A 23526-nucleotide genomic window follows, 5' to 3' on the forward strand; every position below is an offset into this window, starting at 1 on the left:
TTATCGTGGCAATAATCTTTGAAACATATATGCGTTGATAATCTTGTTTACAAGTTTTCATACTTAGATTGGCTGTTTCATTTATATCGCCATCCCATCATTAAAACGTTTACATATCATGCACTTAAAAATATATATATGCTTGATAGACATATGTGACAACAGTCGTAGACTTATATGATTCTATAAATGAGCCACTCCAACTTGTAAGAAAAAAAAGAAGTTTTTTTTTAATTCACACCCCCATGTGTCATACATACTTTCCTACAAATAAATACAAAAGAAAACCAACAAATGTCATCAGTTCTTTTTTTATTTCCATTGATAATGCAAGTACAAATGTTAAAAACACCTTACAAATTAATCTAAGCAGGAAGTTGATGTTATTTTGCTCATCTATCATGTGACAAATGTAGGAAGTGAAAATCTGACTCGCCATGCATGAAAGGTTACAGAAGGAGAACACCTAATTTTTGAAGCTCACACATGCCAATAGATCTATATTGCTTAATATAGGCCTACATAAATCTGAATATACATTGAAATCATGTAACCTGACAACACATGCTTCCTGAGATTTGTTTTATCATATCCTCTGGTCTCATGGGAAAGGGTGAGGAAGTTCTGGTAAATTCATAGTATTTCGGAAAAACAAGCACTGAAAATACTGATCGTAATGCTTAGCGTACATTTCTCACCTTAGACTTGAAGATCGAAGTCACATATTTTTGCATTTCTAGTGTACAACTAAAATGATCTCTTGAATCTTGCAAGACAAAGTGAATGTGAATGATCTCAAAGCCCTTAATTTGATTTCAGACCAAATTCCTATATTATACTGTACACATCCAGTGCTCTTCCTATCAGTTCTTGTTTGTTTCTTCATCTTCCTCGTCTTCACTACTGCTGGATTCCCCAAACAGGTCTTTTCCAGAAGCAGCGCTGGACTTTGTGTGTGCATCTTGTTTGCTGACCGTCATGGAGATTAGAGTAGACATGTCACTAAAGCCCAAAAGCAGTGTGCTGTTGTCAGGTCCATGCAGAGAAATGGTCTGGATCTTGGAGTCAGGTGTGAAGACAGACAACATCATACCATTGTCCAGGTCCCACATGCTCACTGCTTCTGTTCAACAAATAATTCAAAGGATTGAACGATGCATCACATATAAATTCTCATTTTAGTACTTACTATGAAGGTGCAAAGAACCTAAGACATCACTACCACATCCCATGCTAAACTTCAAAGATTACCACCGTCTCTTAATCTTGACCTACTGTAGACTAAACTGATATCACCTAGAACAAGTCAACACAAGTTAAGTATAAGCAAAGGTCTGCTGTACCTGATAATAAAATAGCCTTGGATTGTCCTTCAGTAATAAAGAGCAAGCTGGACCAATTAAGATTTAAACGTCCGTAGCCAGAAATGGTTTTATGTTTCCTTCGGAATGGCTCCCATACTTTTAACCTAAGTTTGAGGAAAAAAAGGTAAATTTTGAATGTTTTAACATAAATGCAACAATGTTCTTAAAAGCTTCATGTATATAAAACACAGATACATATCTGTGTATACTATACTGGTCAAAAATTTGGAATGATTAAGATTTGACAAGTTGTCATTTTTAAATATTTTAAAATAGAAAACAGTTCTTTAAATTGAAATAATATTTCACAATATTACAGTTTTACTGTATTTGTGATAAAAAAAAGAAAATGCCAGCCTTGGAGAACATGAGACTTTTTTAAAACACAAAAAAATAATAACTATTATATTATTTTTCACAATATTACAGTTTTACTGTATTTGTGATAAAAAAGAAAATGCCAGCCTTGGAGAACATGAGACTTTTTTAAAACACAAAAAAATTATAACTATTATATTATTTTTATTAATTATTTTAAACTTTTGACCTAATGTACGTGCGTGTGTGTGTGTGTATATATATATATATATATATATATATATATATAAGCTATGATATAAGTGAACAGGTTTTGAACATTTTGAACATACTTGTTGAATCCTGCAATGCCAAAAACTACTCTGCAGGCATCATCGCTTACAGCAATGCAACAGATTCCAGCTTCATTTTTCAATCTCTTCCGCACCTTTACATATATAAAGAAACATACATTTTACTGGATATACAAAGAAGATGAAGTAATACTTATTAAATGCAAATATTTAACTGTCGGGCCTGAAGTAAGCAATGTGCCCACTTCTTTTTGATTAATAATAACATGACTGAAAAAATGTTAGCCATTTTTAAACAGATTTGCATACTCTGCCCTGCTGTGTGTCCCAAACGGTGAGGTATGGAGCATGTTGGGCTTCACTGTAGTTGGAGACCACCAAGTACCCTCCAGTGTGAGTGATCGCGGCAGTACGGAGGCTCAAATGGGACCAGCGGTCCTCCAGGGTGTGCAGATGCTCCTCAGAAACCACACTGAAGACGTTGAGATGATGGGCAAAATATGAGCATATGACCACCTAAGTGATACACAGAGAAAAGTGAGAGAGATCGAGAGATTCAAAGATTGAATCGATGCATTGCAGTTCAGTTCACAACCATGTACTTCACATATGGTTTATTATTTCATAATTCAGGAAAGATTAGTGGTTTTGTTTATTGGTCAACTGGCTTTCTACCCGCTCATCACCGCTGAGGAGATACTGGTCTACAGAGTTGAATTTCTCTTTTTCAAGGCGCTGCTGTTCATCTTTTTCTCTCTTCACCTCACGGTCCTGTCGCCTCCTTTTTGCCGTCTGGGTTTCGGTGCGCCTGTCCCATGGCATTACTAGGCCTGTGTAACAAGTTTAGACATAGGATGTTTTTTTATGTTGAATATGGTATGACGATCTATGTTGGACTGAGACATTGTATAAATGCAATGGTAAAGTCAAGTATCATTTACATTTTAATACCTGTCTTTTCTTTTGAGGACATAATCTGAGAATCTCTGTCCATACTGGAGAGTAGGGTTTCTTTGTAGGACGTCTTGATACGTCCTTTAATGTATCCAGAGTCCAGATCCCACAATATCAGATGATCCCTACATGCCATATCCATGCACCCTAATGAAAATTACTCAGTCTAGACTAAACAACACAGTAATCTTCCGTTTCTGCTGATTGAGGAAGTGAGCTCTTACCGTGTTTCTGAAAGGCCCATCAGTATTTCCCCATCTAAGAGCCGATAGTCTTGTCGAGGACAGGGCACGATGAACAGTCCAGTCTGTTTCTTAATGTAGCTCTTTTTAAGAAGATCATACACCAGCAATGTCTACAGAAAAAAGGTGCAACAGGAAACGGTTTGCAGGGCAGTAAAATGTCATTTATAACTCTAGTACAAAACAAATTTTTGCAAGTCATAACTTAAATCTTTCCTCCTATGTTGTTATTTTTAACAAAAAATATAAAAAATCAGTTTTGTTAAATGGTATAAAGTGTAATTAATAGATGAGTAAAACTTTTTTTAGGTTTATGTAATAAAAGTACTACAACTTAAATAAAAATCATACAAAATTTAAATATAATAGTAAAAAATAAAAATAAAAACAAACAAGTTAAAAATAAAAGCTTATATAAAATATTTACAAATACTATATTATATAAATATTTTTAAAATAACACTTCTTGTTTATTTTTCCCCTTTTTATGTATTTATTTACATTTTACTGATTTGATTTATCTACTGAAAAATGACACCGATCATTAATAGCTAATGATCTATTTTAGTGTTTTAGTATTTTAGTGAACAACACAATGGTCCTTCATCCTTGTGAAGAGGCATCTTATGAGTCACCAATAAAGTGACAAGAAGACTTGCGTTTTAATTAATTGCAAGTGTGAGCATGGTTGATAAGCAACAACTATACTCAAATGTCAAACAACTGCACAATCAGCTTCAGTTTCAGGTGACAGATCTCAGGACAGGGGTTTCAGACCAGCAGAAACATGTGTCCCCTGTAATAGCTTTACCTGGTAGACGGATGTAGGTGTATCTGTAAAGCTGGCGGTACCACGGTCTGACAGGATATAGAGTTTGAGGTCTTGTACAAGAGCGATGTCTGAACTGGAGAACAGGCCATGCTCCAACTGCACGGGACGACCCTTGAATCGCATCCGTGCCACATTCCAGATTCTCACAGTCCCGGGACGGGTGCTTCGACACACTACATACCTGATTCAGAGGGAATTTTTCAAACTTTCCACCAAAAATAGCTTTCTTTTCTTCAGTGACAGACATATTGTATTCAATTCATGGCTTTTGGGTATAAACCAATTTAGATTAATGTATATGAATTGCATATACTTTTTCTATTCATTTGGATAACACAGTTTTAACAAACTATTAAACTTAATGTGATGAATATTTGTCATCAATATTTTACATATATGAAACGGGTAACTTACTATTAACTTTGCATCTATTTGATGTTATGTAAATAATCATTTTTAAAATGCATTTATTGAAATAGTTTAGAATAAGCATAAACTGTGTGAAAATAATTGTATTCATTCGGTTCAAAATATGAACATGGTTTAAAAAAATGTTAGCTGTCGAACAAGAAATATTAATTTAGTTCAAATGTATAAGATTAGAACAAATGTATTGATTAATAAACCTGAAGAGATTTCTGCACTGTTGCAGAAATCACACTGCCATGGTAAAACTTTATTAGGTGTTGTCTGTATAACAATTGCAGTAACTGAGGCTATTATATTTTTACTTTCTCACTTTCACTTTCATATTACATTATGCATTGAAAATGGCTATAAACATTCTGGTCTTGTGCAGACTCATTGTGATTACAGTTATAAACTGCCCATAGAGTGGCCATATGTCTGCCAGTTGTTTAGAGGACTTTGTACCTTGGATATCTCTGCATGGTTACGATCTCTGCTGTGCCGTCGTTGTGTACTTTGTGCACGTTATATGTGAGTGTTGGGTCATTTATTCTGGATCCCAGGTTCCACATGCGTAAGAATCGCTCCCCGGGACAGAAACCCACGCAGTACCGCAGATCAGAACACACACCTGCAATACAGTGAAGAAGAACCATGTTGACACATACATACAAATACAGCTGGTGAAAAAATATATATACACCATATATGTGACCCTGAACCACAAAACCAGTAATAAGGATCAATTTTAAATGGATAAATAAGCTTTCCATTGATGTAAGGTTTGTTATGATCAGAAAATATTTGGCTGAGATACAACTGTTCTTAGCAATGCATATTACTAATCAAAAATTATGTTTTGATATATTTATGGTATGTAATTGACAAAATATCTTCATGGAACATGATCTTAACTTAATATCCTATGATTTTTCGCATAAAAGAAAAATCATTGCTATTGCTACAAATATACCCCAGCGACTTAATACTGCTTTTGTGCTCCAGGGTCACATATCAACCAAATATATATATATAGACCATTTAGATTTTTTTTGCATGACATTATTTTCCTTATGTGTATTTATTTACAAGTTTGTCTCATCTTTCTCATCGATCAATGAAAAGCTTTTATTGCATGCCTGGATCAGAGTTATTATGGTTAACTAAAACAAAAAAAAATGCATTAATAAAAATAGCTGTCAAACAACATTTATTTTAATTTAATTTTAAGTACTAAACTAAAACTAATGCATAAAAATTACTGAAAAGAATATGGATGAATAAAAAACACTAGAAAAAAAAAGCAATTCTAAATTTATTACACTACTGTAGAATATCAACCATATTAAAATAACACTAGTGTGGACACAGTTATTTTAGTTATTATTTTTTAATGTATTATTTATTTTTCTGTATATATTACAGGCACTATAACAAATGCTACCATTATATATATAAATGGGACTGGACTCAAACAGTGTTTGTGTTTGTTTTGACAAAACAATCATAATAGTGTTCAGTGCTGGGGACAATAAAACTTAATAAGTTTATTGACAAACCATGAGCCAGCAGGCCAGGAAACCGTGCTATGTGTTTATGATCTTCAGTCTCAAGGTTCCAGATAATAATCTCTGTGGTGGCGCTGTGAGGGGTGGGACAAAAGGCCACAATGTGGGACCCGCCCCCTGCAATTGTGACCTGGGAAATGTAGTCCTGACTGCAACCCAAGATAGAGCGCAGATACTGGAAAGATGCTGTGCTGAAGAGTTCAATGTGAATGATTTCACTCTGTCTTTTATAGGGGTATCTGTAAAAACAAAGAGACAGATATAATGGATAACAAAAACTCAGGGTTGCATCACAGTGATTTTCACATTTGGGTGAATTACTCTTTACATTACCTGCAGAAGAGCAGTAAATACTGAGAGCTGATCTCTACAGCCTGTATAGATGCTGCAGGGTGCTGAGCTTTCATTGCGACTGACACAACTCCACCTTTAGCATTGAATATCGCTGCTTCTCCTCCATCCCTGCAAATGAGAAGCAAGAAAGAAACAAGAAATTGCATCAACGTAAGGCTTTACATGTTAAGGTTTGTTAAAATATTGTTAACCAGGTGTAAAGTAGTTTTTAAAAGCCATTTTCCAAACTCTTTTATTTTTTTGAAAGACGTTAATGCTCAACAAAGATGCATTAAACTGATCAAATTGATCATGACAGTAAAGACATTTATAATGTTAAAAGATTGTTTATTTATATTAATACAAATGGTGTTCTTTTTACATATTGATTCATCACAGAATCCTAAAAAAATATCAGTTTCCACAAAATAAAGACTGATGCTGATGATGCTGAAAATACAGCTTTGCCATCACAAGTATAAATTACATTTAACAATATATCAAAACAGAAAACCATCATTTTAAATTGTAATAATATTTACTAATTTTTGCTGCAATTTTAATCAAACAACTGCAATATTGGTGTGTGCAAGAGATTTCTTTAAAATATTTATAATAATAATATATATATATATATTTTTTTAAATCTTACCAAATTCAAACTTTTGAACAGTTGTGTACTGTATATATTTGAATGATTTTTATGCATGTGAGTTACAGCTCTGCGCTTCAATTACTCACAGGTTGCATGTTTGCTGTCAAACCAAAAATAGTTTTTAACGGTACCATCCTTTAATAGCATCCTCTTAATCAAAACCTCTGTTAATTTATGGCACATTCACAAAATAATTTGTGCTGAAATGTGCCACAGAAACAAGTTCAGATTGAAATGATCAGGGAAATACATTTCAGCTGCTCTTTCCTAACACTTGGATACATGCAAATGTAAACTGCACAAACACACACTTTCCCACATCTTTCTCTCATACTACTTCTGATGTTTAATAATAGCATCTATCCTGTGGATAAAGTTTTTGAACTCTCACGGAAGTCATTGATGTGTAAATGTGGCCATTTTGTTTATATGTATTCATCAAACTGTGGTCAGAAAGCTGCTGAAATATAAAAAAAACATTTCCAGCCTAGTTTCAGTAATTGAATTGAACTGGGGAGGACGTTTGGGGTTCTGACAGTATGTTTCCACATTACAACTCTTTTATCACAAAGTATTTGATTCCTCATGACACGACTCCTGCCATTTTTTTTTTTAACAGAGACTAGAGAGGACACAAGAAATAATTAGAGTGAGAGATAAAAAGGGAACTGGTACACAACAAAGGCCATATTCTGACTGTTATTCCTCATTTGAATGGCTCATGTTACCATAGCTCTGATAACTACTGTTATTTTAATAACAAACTCAGACGGTTTCCTATTACTGGTCAACCCAGTTGCATGTATGTGCATGCATGTGATGCTTCCAGCTTAATCACATTAAGAACAAAGGTTCATTACTCCTTTCAATCATATATCCTGATTAATCCATGCTTTTTATTCATGTAATGAAATATGAGAAAATAAACAGCTTCTGGGAAACCTTCACCCCCCCCCCCCCCCTTTTTGTTTTATAGCTACAGCGTTACACAAAACCACTGACACACACACATACACATTACTGTTGGGTGAGAAGCAGACTCTTAAATAATACATTGTGTGACCAGACAATATAAATCAGTCCGAGAACATCGGCTTTGTTTTCACACATGGCTAGAAACTGGATATGTACTCTATTATTATGGGAGAGCGCATTTGTTATTTAAGAACAAAATACTGTGTGTTGATTAATTAATCTAAATGTGCATGTGTGTTGTAATGTATTAATAACCTGTAAGCGAAGAGAACATAGTCTTTAACAGAGTGGCGAGACACTAAGATGGACTGATCTTTGTGGATGGGCTCAAACTCAAGGGTGAGGTTTACACAACGCAACAGTGAACAGGACGCCACAAGATCAAACACCTAGGAGCAAAGTAAAAGAGAAACAGAGGAAGTTAGAACCGAACCGATAACTGGTCATATTCTTGTATAATGTCAATGGCTGTTAATTGGTTTAATGCAAGCTACCATACATATGGTTGAACATCGCTCTATATGTAATTTTACAGTAAAATACTGTCGAACTGATGTTTATTGCAAGTTAAAAACTATTATAATTATTGTGAAAAACAGTAAAAGGATGTAACATATAAGAGTAATATAAATAGTTTCTTCTAATTTTTGTTTTTAGTAATGTACCTTTGAGTTTTTTGTTTTCCTTTTATGTTATGTAGTCAATTTATTGCATAGTTTACGTGTATAAGTTATGTATTTAGTAGTGCTGTTAAATGATTAATCGCGATTAATTGCATCCAAAGTAAAAGTTTTGTTTACATGATCTATGCATGTGTACTGTGTATATTTATTATGTATATATAGTACACACACATACTGTACAGTGTATATTTTTAAAATATTTACATGTATATACATATACATTCATATATTTAAATCCTTATATTTTAAACTATATATAAATATATCTAATACATGAACATAAAATTTTTCATATATATATATATATATATATACACAAACACACACACACATACACATGCATGTGTTTGTATTTATATATAAATAATATATATACACAGTATACTCACTTATTAAACAAAAACATTTATTTTGGATGCACCATCTGAATTATTTAGGAGGTTATCAGTAAATTTTAAGACAAAAGGCTAACTTTGGTAGTTTGTGTAGATAATATGTTTATATATACAATTAAAAATATGCCTTTTTAGGGATTTGCAGGATTGTTTTTACAGTGCACAGTACATATAGAAAGAATGGTCAGCCTGAGGCTTCACCTTAACTAGGTGACTTCCATCATAAAAAACCACCAGCAACCGTCCATCGCAGGCAGTTGTGACCACAGGAACATCCGGAGAGTCCTTCTCCATGTACAGCACCTTCCCAGAATGCACCTCTCTCACCTGGAGACAGTGGCCCATCTGTAGCACAAGCACACTGTCATCCAGACATAGGGTGAGCGAGTCAGCGGCCCAGTCTACTGCAGATTCACGAACTCTCGGTAAGGACCTCACGGGTCTCGTTTGCTCATCCAGACGCCACAGATTTAGCATTCCATCACAGGAGCAGGAAATGATGTAATGCCGACCATGAGCCAGAGCTGTCACAGCACTCATATGACCTAGTTAAATATAAGTCAGGATGTACAGATCATTTGGCCACTATGTGATAAAGAATCGTTTTTTTACAGTTCTATGCTTTGGTCATAAACCACTGCAGGTTTTAGAGCGGTTCACTCGTGAGGTCAGAATCTAGGCCAAAACGAAAGCATAATTCACCATGGGTTCCCTTTGGAATCTTCTGTTTTTTATTTTTAGAAAGACTGCTTAACATTTTTGTAAAATAAGGAGTAGTTAAATAAAAAAAAAAACTCTTGAACAGACTAATTGTTCTGGAGCATATGGTAGTTTCCACACCATTAATCCTCAAACGTGAATTTTGAAACCACTGCTAAGAAGACAGCTGTGTGTGCTTTAACTCCATGTGATTCGCCAAACCGCATAAACTCACTTCCTTCTTTGGCTTGCAGAAAGTTGGCAGCAATTTTGGCACTATGAAAAAAAAAAAGTTAAATAAGTAAGCATTATTTATATACTATCATACTAATTCCTTGTTAATAATAGCTTTTATTTTCATATTTTTAGTTTTTATCTTAATTTTAGCTTGTTTAAGTCATTTTGTTATGTGTTGTTTTCATTTCTATTTAGCTTTATTTTATTTTTATTTCAGTTTTAGATTTAATCAGTTTAGTACTTAAACATATTTAAATTCAATTATTTGCCAAGGCTACATTTAAACTTTTTTAAGTTTAAAAATATATATTACACTTTATTTCAAGTACCGAATTTAGCTATTTTAATAGTTGTGGTTAACAATAACAACACTGGTGTAGAGTTTATTTTGTTATCTAAAAGCCGAACTTTTGCCCACTTTTTTTTTTTGTAAAGAACCAGGATGTGAAAGCATTTTTAAAGCATACACTTAAATGATACACTGCGTGTATTTTATGTCTTCACATAATGTTGACCACAGACTTTAATTTCCTCATAAATCTGAAACCATCTTTCTAAAACTCCCTAGGAAATTCCCAAAGAAACCCAAGGCTACGATCTGACCAGTGCTACTGAGAATAATGTGTAATTCATGACTTAACATGGCACTTAAAATACATTGTTTACTAATCTAACAATCAGAACTTGGACACACATTAAGCCAAAATCGGGAAACTGAGCCCTCCAGTAGATGTCCAGAAACTGAATATGTGTACCTGACAGTAATGTGTGTACGAGTCCACCTGGAGGAAGCAGGCAGGTGTAGGAGGGCACCAGAACTGGTAGAGAAGAGCCTTTACATTGTGCCAACAGATCATGCAGAAAAGAGTATCGTCTTGGGTCACCTGAAACAACTGAGTTAAGACTTCATGTTTGATATATATATACATTTTTTTTTGTGTTGGTGCTTATGTTTGTGTGTGTACCTGAAGTAACAGGTTTGTCTTGGAAAATGATCCGCTCCAAACGGCCCAAGAGTTGAGAGGCCAGCTGGCATGGATCATTTAATAGTACAGAACGAGAAAGACACAAAACCTGACTCAACACCTTCACATCCAGAAGCTCTCTGGAACACACAATAAAATCACATACACAAAAGATACTCTGTCTCAGCATTTTCTGAAGCTTCATAAGAATACATTTAAACTTATCAACTATTGTTAAAGGGATAGTTTACCAAAAAATGAAAATGCTGTCATCATTTACTCACCCTCATGTAATAGTAAAAAATATTTTGAAGAATGCCGGTAACGAAACTCGTTATCATTGACTTACATTGTGTGTTTGTGTATTTTATATATATATATATATATATATACACACACACACGCACACACACACACACATATATATATATCTATATATATCTATATATATCTATCTATATATAAACACAAATATTTATATGTATATATGGCATGCTATTTCAAATTTTTAGACCCGTAATATCAAACAGCTATTCATGCAAACCAAACTTGTTTGCTGAGCTCATGAGCTCATAATCGTACTTCTCCGGTATGACGGCAGCTTTAAGGTCCTCCTCGACATGATAGATGGACAGACCCCACAGTTTATGCAGCAGGAATTCATAGTTAAACAGACACTGCGTGAGTAAAGGAATAATCTGCTCAGAGCGGATGTAATGATACGGCAAACAGTGGAGCTTGCGCAAATTAAATTCATAGCACCTCCTTCCCTTCTCCTTCCTGATCCAGGCTAGTGGCTGAAAAACTTGGCTATTTGGGACATTACCATTAAAGTAATCTGCAAAGTCTGCATGCACAGCTTTTATTGAGTCTTCTGTTGGTGCGTATCGCTGCAGGACGACGCAGGCAAACTCAGTATGAGTCCAGCACAGAACCCATGTGCCATCACTTTCCACTTCTGTGACATAACCCTTCAGACCATGCAGCAGTCGTGCCACAAATGCATAAGGCACTGGAGAGTATTCAAAAACGGGAATCGTCTGATGATGCAAAACCGCCATCTCACGTGTGATATGATCATCACGCCCCAAAAGCACCAAAAGCTCCTCCTCAGTCACACCAGAACAGGACAGTGATATGAGCAAAGCCGTGCGTCGCACCAAACATGGCCCATGCTCTCGCTCCAAACTAACAAGGATGCTCACGAAAAGTTTATTCGGATCTGTAGGGAAGTTCAGACTTTCTTTTGGTGTAAAGGAGCTCCATTTCCTGGTCTCAGCATAGGCTAAATTGAGGTAGAGAGGGGAAGGACAGGAAAGACAGGACTGGAATAAAAGGCTCCACTGGTTATCAGTCAGCTGGCGAAAATCTGATGCTAGTCTTGACACCAGTCCTGACGTGATATCCTTACGGTTAAGGGCTGGTAGGGGCAGGACAGTGACCTTAACTTGGGACTGAAAAAAAAGAAAGAGGCAAGTTACTGACTGCACTTAAATAACAAACATTGCTCTGATCAATATATATATATATATATATATATATATATATATATATATATATATATATATATATATATATATATATATATATATATATATATATATATATATATATATATATATATATATATATATATATATACATATATATATATATAAAATACCATATAAAATAAGTCAAAGTAAACTTTATTTATAAAGCATTTTTAAAAACAAGTGTTTACCAAAGTGCTGTACAAGCATACTCAATTTAAAACAATAGACACACAAAAACATACAACCAAAGCCAATCATAACAATCTGCTCTCATATGGTGTTAAATGCCAAAGAGTACAGCTGAGTTTTAAAATTATATTTAATGGTGCTGTATGTAGGATTGACACCGAGTGGTTGAACTGGATATTACAGTCCAAATTCAAAATATTGGATGAACATGAAGGCGGATTAGCTGGCTGGCCAGGTAAATTTCATTTTAGTTTGCACCAATCCTGGGTTTTAGCTACCATGTAAGTGGCTTGGCTTTTAGCAGGTTATGTTCTGGGTTAGAGATCTCAAACTGAAGCTGGACCAATCAGATGTGAGAGAAGTGACACATGTTCTGACACAAAGTCACTCCAGTTTATCTTGCTCCAAATTAAAGCTCACTAGTGCTAAAAAAAAAAAGGGGAAAAAAGAAGTAATTTTATGATTTATATAATTATAATGATTCATATTATTATTATTATTATTATTTATCTATTACACACAAGCAATTTTAGTTTAACAGTTATTATAAATCGTTTATTTTAAATAAATATTAATGTATACAGATCATGTAATATAAATAAGCTGTAGTATCAATAGTTAGCACTATTTAAAAAAATAATAAATCTGACCTTACATGTTCGAGTCTCTATCGGTATATATTTTCAAATGTATAAACTAACTTAACAAGTTTCACTTGTGACTGCACTGACAAGAGCAAGAAAATTTATTTTATTTGTCCTCCTTCATGTTTCATATGACGTTTAAAATGGTCATATTCTTCAATCTCTTAACCTTTAGCAAAACCTTTAACCTTTAGTTTTGAATCTCGCTGGGTCTCTTGTGAGAATCAAATCAAACTTGCTTTGTGCTGCAAGGCTCAAAACATTTAACATTTAAAGTGCACCAGACTGGGCCTTATTCAGAAGTATACTACCAATCAAAAGTTTGAGACGTTTTTATTTGTTTATTTATTTTTCTATTTAAAAGTTTTATTCATCAAGGACCCATTAAATTCATACGAAGTGACAGCAAAGATACAACCCGAATTCCGGAAAAGTTGGGACGTTTTTTAAATTTTAATAAAATGAAAACTAAAAGACTTTCAAATCACATGAGCCAATATTTTATTCACAATAGAACATAGATAACATAGCAAATGTTTAAACTGAGAAAGTTTACAATTTTATGCACAAAATGAGCTCATTTCAATTTTGATTTCTGCTACAGGTCTCAAAATAGTTGGGACGGGGCATGTTTACCATGGTGTAGCATCTCCTTTTCTTTTCAAAACAGTTTGAAGACGTCTGGGCATTGAGGCTATGAGTTGCTGGAGTTTTGCTGCTGGAATTTGGTCCCATTCTTGCCTTATATAGATTTCCAGCTGCTGAAGAGTTCGTGGTCGTCTTTGACGTATTTTTCGTTTAATGATGCGCCAAATGTTCTCTATAGGTGAAAGATCTGGACTGCAGGCAGGCCAGGTTAGCACCCGGACTCTTCTACGACGAAGCCATGCTGTTGTTATAGCTGCAGTATGTGGTTTTGCATTGTCCTGCTGAAATAAACAAGGCCTTCCCTGAAATAGACGTTGTTTGGAGGGAAGCATATGTTGCTCTAAAACCTTTATATACCTTTCAGCATTCACAGAGCCTTCCAAAACATGCAAGCTGCCCATACCTTATGTACTTATGCACCCCCATACCATCAGAGATGCTGGCTTTTGAACTGAACGCTGATAACATGCTGGAAGGTCTCCCTCCTCTTTAGCCCGGAGGACACGGCGTCCGTGATTTCCAACAAGAATGTCAAATTTGGACTCGTCTGACCATAAAACACTATTCCACTTTGAAATAGTCCATTTTAAATGAGCCTTCGCCCACAGGACACGACGGCGCTTCTGGACCATGTTCACATATGGCTTCCTTTTTGCATGATAGAGCTTTAGTTGGCATCTGCTGATGGCACGGCGGATTGTGTTTACCGACAGTGGTTTCTGAAAGTATTCCTGGGCCCATTTAGTAATGTCATTGACACAATCATGCCGATGAGTGATGCAGTGTCGTCTGAGAGCCCGAAGACCACGGGCATCCAATAAAGGTCTCCGGCCTTGTCCCTTACGCACAGAGATTTCTCCAGTTTCTCTGAATCTTTTGATGATGTTATGCACTGTAGATGATGAGATTTGCAAAGCCTTTGCAATTTGACGTTGAGGACCATTGTTTTTAAAGTTTTCCACAATTTTTTTACGCAGTCTTTCACAGATTGGAGAGCCTCTGCCCATCTTTACTTCTGAGAGACTCTGCTTCTCTAAGACAAAGCTTTTATAGCTAATCATGTTACAGACCTGATATCAATTAACTTAATTAATCACTAGATGTTCTCCCAGCTGAATCTTTTCAAAACGGCTTGCTTTTTTAGCCATTTGTTGCCCCCGTGCCAACTTTTTTGAGACCTGTAGCAGGCATTAAATTTTAAATGAGCTAATTAAGTGGATAAAAGTGTAAAATTTCTCAGTTTAAACATTTGCTACGTTATCTATGTTCTATTGTGAATAAAATATTGGCTCATGTGATTTGAAATTCCTTTAGTTTTCATTTTATTAAAATTTAAAAAACGTCCCAACTTTTCCGGAATTCGGGTTGTAGTAATTATGTTCCAAAAAGTTTTCAGTGACAAAAGAAATTTAAAAAAGGGTATATAGGCAAAACTGTTTAAAAATAATGCTGTTCCTTTTCACTTTCTATTCATCAAAGAATCATTAAAAAAAGACATGCATCACAGTTTCCACAAAAATATTTTGTTTTTAACATTGATTAGGAACAAAAAATGTTTCTGAGCACCAGATCAGCCAATCAGAATGATTTCTGACGGATCATGTGACAATGAAGACTGGAGTAATTATGCTAAAAAAAAATCAGCTTTTGTTACATTTTTAAATGTAATGAAAGAGGAAACCATTATTATAAACTGAATAAAATATTTTGCAATTTTACATAATTTTTTTTTTAATGCGGCCTAGTGAGCATAAGAGACTTCTGCTTACCTGTAGAATTTGAGCACATTTAGACTGCGTGCCGGCAGACAGGACAGTGAAGACGTTTGGCAGTGAAGCATTACTAAGCCAGGAAAGGTCAGCATCATGTTCCTCACTCAGATTATCCAGACCATCCAGCAGCAGGGTCAAGGGCCGGTCTTCTGTCACCAGGCCCAATAATGAGCACAGCTCACTAGACAACTCTGACAGTGACTGTGAGGAAAAACATCGACTGTATTTCATAGTGCAACACTATCTGTGAGACAGTCAAGCAATCTCACAATATCGTGTATCCAATACGGTGTAAAAGACCTTATGAATATTTGATTGATCTTTAAAGTGTTTATGCATCTCAGATATCTCTGTTTTGAGGTTATAGATGTTGGCTACCTGCAGACACAGTGTCTGGAGGAGCAGACGTACGTTTCTGCTGTCGGATGTCAGCCCTACAAAGCAGATCAACACTTTGGCATCCCTAAGAATTAAACACAGATTTGCAGATTAAGCACCAAATCAGAATATTAGAATGTATCTGGAGTAATGATACTTTGCATAGAAAATAAATTACATTTAAAAATAGAAAACAGTTATTTTAAATTGCCATTTATCATTTCTATTGTGTTTTTTAACTAATAAATGCAAGAGATTTCTTAAAACTACTTTAAATGTTTAAATTCATGTTTTCTTTGTTAGCCTACCCAGGTATCCAGCTGGGTATGAGTTGTGCCAGTTTGGCAAGAGTTGTGCTCTTTCCAGACCCTGGGTCCCCCAGTAACAGCACAGCATTATGGGAAGACGCCGATGCTTTAAGTGCACGCTTCATTTCCATCAGAAAGTCCTGCCTGAATGTATAGCCCTGTGCTCTAACAAGGAAAAAGAAAGAACATTTATGTTCAGTTCAAACTAGTCACATATAACCAAACCGCGGTAGAATCTGTGACTCACAGTGTTTTCCCAAATCTGAAATGACGGCGAATCTCTTCTTCAACTCGGAGTCTGGAAACCTCCTTCCTCTGCATGTCGAAGGAACCTTTAGCCTGACGGACCTGCATAAGTCTGAATCAACAGTTTGAGAAGGACTTGACCGATGGTGATAAAGTGAGATGAAGAACAGAAGGTGGCTTCTTACTTGTTGAGGGATGCGGTGACAGTGCGCTGGAAGTGTGAGCAGAGCCGTTCCACATAAAACTGATGAGATCTGTTGTGTTTGGCACTCAGACCCTTCCTTCCCCAGCTGACGTTTGTCTCATGGATATTAGTGTGTCTCAGCTTGAAAAGAAACCAAGTGCAAGATTTAATCATTCATTTTAACAATTATGCAGTACAATCATGCTATTTAAAAAAAAAAAAAATTATATATCTGAGAGATAATGTAATTTATTTCTGTGATGCAAAGCTGAATTTCACTCTAATATGCTGATTTGGTGCTCAAGACACATTTATTATCATCATTGTTGAAAACTATTATTTTTTGTATAAACTGATCATTATTCGTTGACGAATAGGAAGTTCAAAAACAGCATTTACTAAATCTTTCTAACATTATGAATGTCAATTGAATTTATCTTTAATTAATAGATGTATTCCTTTATTTTAAAAAAATCGTATTGGCCCTAGATATCCGAACAGTACCATGACTCGCTAGATATATCTAGACAGAGAAATACTGACCTTGAGGTGAATGTTGTGTATAAAGCGCTGCTGAGCTTGATGCAAGGTTTGATTGATTTCAGATCTTCCTTTGTGCAGGTCTATAAACTGTGCTGCATATTCATTTTTCAGATTGTACAGAAGGTCAGTGATGATCCTCTTATAGCAGTGACTGAACTCCTCTGGAGGCAGCTTTCCTTCAAGACCCTGCTCCACTTCCCAGTCCAACACTGAAACACATGCAACATTTGTCTTTGTGATTAAACTAGGCTTCTTTACATCCAAGTAAGTCAAGTGCACATATATTCTACATCTGTGATTGACTTAAAACGTCCTTATGACAGCAAAACTCATGCCTGTTTTAAGCAGATGCCAGGTGGCTTCTTCTCCAATGGCCTCAGGTCCAGATCGCCACAGCACATTCCACAGCTTCACACAGGAAGTGCGCCATGCCTTCCTTCCCAGCTTCCTGCGATGCCCATCCCGACTGAGGTAGTCAGGGTGATGTGTGCTAATATGAAATGAACAAAAAAACAAAAGCATTTGAATTCAATTAAAGGGATAAATCAGAAAGAACCAACACAAGCGGACGAAGTTGTCAAACCAAGACAAAAAACTTTAAAAAACTCAAATAGTGTCTGATTATCACTTTCTTTTTCAACATTTTTCAAAAGATCTTTTATGTTCCACGAAATAAAGAAAGAAAGCCGTACAGGAATGACACGAGAGTGATTAAACGATGAACAATTTTATTATTTTGGTGAAATATTCCTTTATGAAACCAGAGGAATGTGTTCCAGCTACAAGAACTAGATCTATGATATATGTTGGTTCTAACGACTCTTATATTAAACATAACAGTTGAAACCATTCAAGTTATATTGTGTCTGCCATGGACATCACTACAACTACTCTCCCATAGGAACCAAACAAACAAAGTTGAATATGAATAGCTCAGTAACAAAAGCAGCAATTACTCCATCTCGTTTATCAAGTAGTTGCTGGTTCATAGATGGTGATAATCAGTGTTGTTATACTGACACTTGTGCTGTTCATATTCTATAAGTTAAAATGGAACTGATGAAAAGATATGTATGTTTTACTATTTTACTCACAAGAAATAGACCTTAGTCAGGTTAGACGCCACATTGAATTCAATGCGGAAAAAAAATGAGGCTGTGAGGAAAAGACTTTTGTTCTTTACAATGGTAAGCACCGCTTAAAAGGTCCTAGATCATGTCATTTTGGCAACTCATAAATGAAAAAAAATTTATGGACTTTTGTCCGCAGGAAGGTTATTTTAATTTTACATTTTTTTTGCATGACTTTTCCTCAGCTATACACTGATCACTCAAGGCCGAGGTGTGTGACGTTGTTTCGTTGAGAAAGCTAAACTACTTTTTTTAGCCTTTCAAAAGAGGACACGACTAGAAATCATGTTGATATCACATTTATACTTGGTTTTAATGTCTTGCTCCGGACGGACAGGGCATCACAATATGTTTAAAATTTCCATCACACGCTTGAAGTATTCGGCCAGTAACAACACACTGGATAGCTGGCCAATCACAGCACACCACGCTTTTCAGAAAGATGAGCTTTGTAAAAATCTATACGTTTCAGAAAGCGGGGCATAGAGGAGAAACACTAATGTACAGTATGTGGAAAATAATGTGTCTTTTTAACTTTTTAAACACATTTCATTACACCACATTCACAAAATAATGTTATTTTAACAGCATCATATGACCCCTTTAAACATCTAGTCTCATCCTCAGACGTCATGCCCTCGGAACATCGGCTGAACGTCTGATGCATATGGGACACAAAAGTGGAAACAAACGAAGTCGTCTTTGGATTGGGTGAATTCTACAGGATTTCCAGAAGACGTGTGTGTTGCGTTCTTTAATGTTCCTCCTGGAAACAAAGATACGTGGCGCCAGACCCCCTCACAAAATGAGAAAGCTGTCGTGTTTACAACTGTGATGACAAGCGTTTATCAGGATCAGTTAAACGCTGGATTCCCAAAATTATGTGAAATATTTAAAGTTCGTGGCAGAGAATCTTTAAAATATACGTCTGAGAGTTTTACACACCGGTCTGTTATTGTGGCGACATTTGCACACTCGATGAACGAAACGAACTGTGATTGGTTGTTTGTCATGTCGGTCAAACGGCCGCATGGGCGGGGCTTGGCCAATGAAAGCTGCCATTGATTCCAGACCATCGCTGCGCAAGACTATTAAACAACAGTACAATCCATTGAACACCTGTGAAAATTTTATATGGCACTTCCCTGACTAATGTGCATTCTGAGAGGAAAACAAGGAAAACTTACCTGACAGGAAGTAAGCGGTACACAGCAGGAATTGTGTTTTTATCCAGCTTATACCATGTCTGCAAGAGAGTCACATCCTGGTCATAGTCCATCCAGCTCCTGGCCAGCTGTATCTCGTCTCCATCTGACGTGGAACTGCTGGAGATAGAGTTCTCGCTCATGACGGCAGAACTTTGCGAAGGCTCCTTCTCTAACAAACGGGGTTCCTTCTCCAGTTTAAGACTCCCACTGTCAGCGGTGTCTATACTGAGCTGTGACTCATCTGCCATGTCTGACTGCCTCCTAGACAGCTTCTTCTTGCTTCTCTCAATGAATTTTAAAATAGCTTCAAAATCTGCAAGAGGAATCGTATTCGGCAGTGACCGTATCTCATGCTTCTGTCCAGTGAACACCTACAAGAAAGGGAAAAAGTCTATAGCTATAGCTATATCTATAAAGCTATAGCTATATCTATAAATATTGATGAAAATACTACAGTTTTCCCCCCATGAGACTATCTTGCAATCTGTGTGCAACTGAACCTACAATAAAAGTTGGCCCCTCAGTCTCCTGACAACGTCTAAGTGTCTCCATGTGCATCTCTGCCAAATCGTGATTTTCCGAAACAGGATCTCCGACTCCTGAACGCAGGTCTATCATCCTGAAATCATATCCTCTCTGCTTACAGTGTAGATACAGCCGTGGATACACACTCTCCATCAGTGCACTGCGCTCCGGGACGGTATCTACACACACAACACATGCATTGTATAGCTAAACTCTAATTTTATCTAAACTAGGAAACATTAATCGAAAGTGACAGAAATTATTATCTAGATGATGTGACACTAAAAACTGAAAATTCTCAGGATTCGTCACAGGAACTAGGATCTAGTGAAGTATATGTGTTGTTGAGAGAATCTCTATCCACCTTACCTTTATATCCACCGCACAGATAGATCATGAATCTCCTTTGTTTAAAATGTAATGATGAAATATTGTGGTCATGTAAGGTGTTTGGAGAAGAACGGTCTTGCAGTTTTTGATCTCTTGCATCTGATCTTTGTTTGTAGTCACCACCCGCGGCTCTGAATGGTCCCTCAGACAGAGAGCCTTGGCCCTCCGGGGCCTCGTCTGAACATGAAGAAGCATTTTGAACATTTACTGTTCCCTCTTTCTTTTCCTTTTTGTATTCTTTTTCTTCTTTCTCTTTCTGGTATAGTGGCACAAGGCTCTGCAGGAGATCACGAGGAGCGTTTGACGAAACCTGGTCCTTTAACACCGAAGAAGAATTCATTCTTGGATCATCACATCATGGCTGCCTAAATTATATAATTATAATAAATGCTTAAAACATTAACATATCATACTAACCTTGAACACAATAGTTTTTGTTTGCTGGAACACTGCAGCTTCTTTCTCCTCAAGAGACGAATTCTGAGAGGTTCCCTTTAAATGACGCTGATGCAAATGGTGCTGGAACAGAGAAAAAGTAATAACTAATTATTTTAATTTGCAGCTTCCTTTGTTGTAATTTCTCAAATTTATATGATCCTTTCAGCAAAATATTTAATTAGATTTTTGACCATTGTATTTTTTTTATATTTAATTTTCATTTTTCTTAATATCTATATTTCATCTGTCTTTATTTTATTATTTTTATATATAAATTTTGTTACTTTGTTTTTCAAAATATTTTACAAAATATTTACTCATTTAGCCTTCCTATAGTTGCGATTAATCATTAAACATTTGATTTGAATTTTTTTAATATTTATTTTATCAGTCTTTATTTCATTACTTTTTATTAATGCAGTTATTAATGTGCTACAAACATGATTTAACCCTGATAATCCAAAGCATTTTAAATAAATAATAATCATCTTTGTTTTATTATTTCCTATTTCAAAAATATTTTATATTTCATTCATCTTCATACATGCATTTTCTATAACATTTATTCTTATATTTGATTTATTTATTTACGAAATTAATTGCATTTCATTATCAATTAACTTCTATTATTCATTTTTATATTTTATATTCTCTGATAGGCTATATATATATCCAATAAAGAACAATAAACATGGTTTAAGTCTGATAATCCTAAGCATTTTAAAAAATTTATATGATAATAAATTAAATGAAATTACTTATCGGAGCTGCCTATTAGGCTAAAATAGATTCTGAAACATTAATTAATATTCCAAACTTACTTTAAGGTGTGCAGTGATTTCCAGCTCTGTTTCCACACTCACTCTGGATAATGGAACACTCTGGTGGCCTAAAATGTTTTTCTATCACATAATTAAGCAAATCATACAATATATTAGCACATGCATCTGACAACATACAAATATGAGATTTGTTTTCTGAAAATCTCTCATTCCACACCTTCTTCCTGACGGTTCTGTCCAGGGGCCCGGGGTCCCTCAGGCCCTGAGAGAAGAAGAACAGTTTTTGTAGTCTATGGGCTGTGGTTTGTCCCATGGTGTGGTGATCCTGAACAAGTCATGCATCTTAAATGAGGGAGCAACAAAGTGTGGTACACAAACAGCTCAAATGATTGGCTTCCCCAAGTAACACAAGAAGCGTAATCAGCAACAATAAATTAACAGATTGTGTTGCAGCTGATGCAAAGTCTTCCACTGCTGAAAAAAGAGTGTCACAGCTCTAGGCATGTTAATTAAAAAAAGAACAAACATTAATCAATGAAAATGCTTACCAGTAGGCCAACTGCTGACTTTGCGGGAATCCCATTAGAAATGGGAGGGAGGCTGACGACTTCATTCTCCTGTTCAGTTTTAACACATGCTTATTACATTTGAATATATCTTGTTATTATTATGTGAGTTGACTTTTGCCTATTCATTTCAATAATTGCACTTGTAATGCTTTTTAAACAAAAGTTTAGCTTGCATAGACATACATAATCAATTTTAAATGTACACGGAGGAAATGTCTTCTGTATCGACTTTAAAAGGATCAAATATATTAAATTGAGAATACAATCTTACCAATTTCTGCTTGTTTCTTTTCGGTACAACTCCATTTTTGTAATATTTCCACATGGCACAAGAGTCCGGGCAGCAGGCTTCAAACACAGGGGAAAAAATAAATGTTAATAAGTTGTAACCATATTGCGGTGTTTATTGTGTCTTCTCCGCACATAAGAGATAGCAGTTGTGTTGTGAGTTGACTGAGCTGCATTATTCAGTGACGCGCAGTCACCGCTAGATGGCGTGTTGTGCGTGTTTCCGTCACAAACACTGCCATGGGAACCAAATGCTCGAACTGTGTTCAAAATGTATTTTTCCATCACATTTTCTTTTATTATTTACATACTTGACTTTCTTTTATCTTTAATTTTTATTTTATCTTTTCGAAAACCTTTTTTCTTTATTGTAATCCTTTTATATTATTTTAATATTCTTTATATTTGTATTTTATTCATCTTTATTTCATTGTTTTCTTAAGGCTATATATTTTCTTATTATAGATTTAGAAAATATTTGTAGTTATCTCCTTTTTCTTAAAACACACTTAGTTTTCTCTTATATCTTGATACATGCATTTTATTTTCTGTTATATGCTTTTTATGTCAATATTTCATTTATTTCTTTATTATTTATATATTTTTAATTTATTCATTTCTATTTTCTTAAAATTAGTATTTTATTCTTTTAATAGATACAATTACATTTCCTTAATTTTTCCCCCTTAATATATTTTCTCTCTTCAAATATAATTCATATGTGACCCTGGATCACACAACCAGTCATAAAGGTCTTTTTTTTATTTTATTGAGAGCTAAACATACGTTTTGATATACATTCACCGTAGGAAATTTACAAAATATATT

General features: G+C 35.2%; 2 protein-coding genes across 2 annotated transcripts; both read right to left on the reverse strand.

Moving 5' to 3' along the window:
- Positions 1-277: 277 nt before the first annotated feature.
- On the reverse strand, positions 278-17626 carry LOC132116924 (uncharacterized). The gene is made up of 22 exons (XM_059525827.1): positions 17369-17626; positions 16827-16966; positions 16643-16753; positions 16396-16560; positions 16088-16172; positions 15707-15910; positions 11504-12375; positions 10922-11061; positions 10712-10840; positions 9222-9565; positions 8198-8331; positions 6313-6441; positions 5971-6218; positions 4877-5042; positions 3983-4184; positions 3154-3284; positions 2927-3054; positions 2651-2805; positions 2285-2491; positions 2015-2109; positions 1344-1468; positions 278-1123 (listed from the first exon to the last, which is right to left on the reverse strand). Exons 3-22 carry the CDS (start codon positions 16747-16749, stop codon positions 864-866), a joined length of 4026 nt encoding a protein of 1341 aa, XP_059381810.1. The 5' UTR covers positions 16750-16753; positions 16827-16966; positions 17369-17626; the 3' UTR covers positions 278-863.
- Positions 17627-17671: 45 nt separating this feature from the next.
- Positions 17672-23053, reverse strand: LOC132128567 (uncharacterized). Its single transcript, XM_059540182.1, has 9 exons — positions 22682-23053; positions 22390-22458; positions 22059-22166; positions 21881-21961; positions 21039-21140; positions 20601-20937; positions 20211-20410; positions 19686-20077; positions 17672-17858 (listed from the first exon to the last, which is right to left on the reverse strand). The coding sequence occupies exons 1-9, from the start codon at positions 22733-22735 to the stop codon at positions 17672-17674; spliced, it is 1530 nt and encodes a 509-aa protein (XP_059396165.1). The 5' UTR covers positions 22736-23053.
- Positions 23054-23526: the final 473 nt, after the last annotated feature.

Source organism: Carassius carassius, chromosome 3, assembly GCF_963082965.1.
Source record: "Carassius carassius chromosome 3, fCarCar2.1, whole genome shotgun sequence".
In the NCBI taxonomy this organism is placed as follows: Eukaryota; Metazoa; Chordata; class Actinopteri; order Cypriniformes; family Cyprinidae; genus Carassius; species Carassius carassius.

Excerpts from the sequence above, each read along its gene's own strand:
- LOC132116924 (XM_059525827.1), bottom strand. The coding sequence starts at position 16,749 with ATGCAGGTCCGTCAGGCTAAAGGTTCCTTCGACATGCAGAGGAAGGAG. Across the intron at positions 8,332-9,221 it reads ATGGAAGTCACCTAGTTAAG|GTGTTTGATCTTGTGGCGTC; the intron begins GTGAAGCCTCAG and ends CTTTGCTCCTAG. Across the intron at positions 6,442-8,197 it reads TATGTTCTCTTCGCTTACAG|GGATGGAGGAGAAGCAGCGA; the intron begins GTTATTAATACA and ends TCTCATTTGCAG.
- LOC132128567 (XM_059540182.1), bottom strand. The coding sequence starts at position 22,735 with ATGTGGAAATATTACAAAAATGGAGTTGTACCGAAAAGAAACAAGCAG. Across the intron at positions 22,167-22,389 it reads AGTCAGCAGTTGGCCTACTG|GATCACCACACCATGGGACA; the intron begins GTAAGCATTTTC and ends TGACTTGTTCAG. Across the intron at positions 20,078-20,210 it reads CTGAGGGGCCAACTTTTATT|GTGTTCACTGGACAGAAGCA; the intron begins GTAGGTTCAGTT and ends CCTTTCTTGTAG.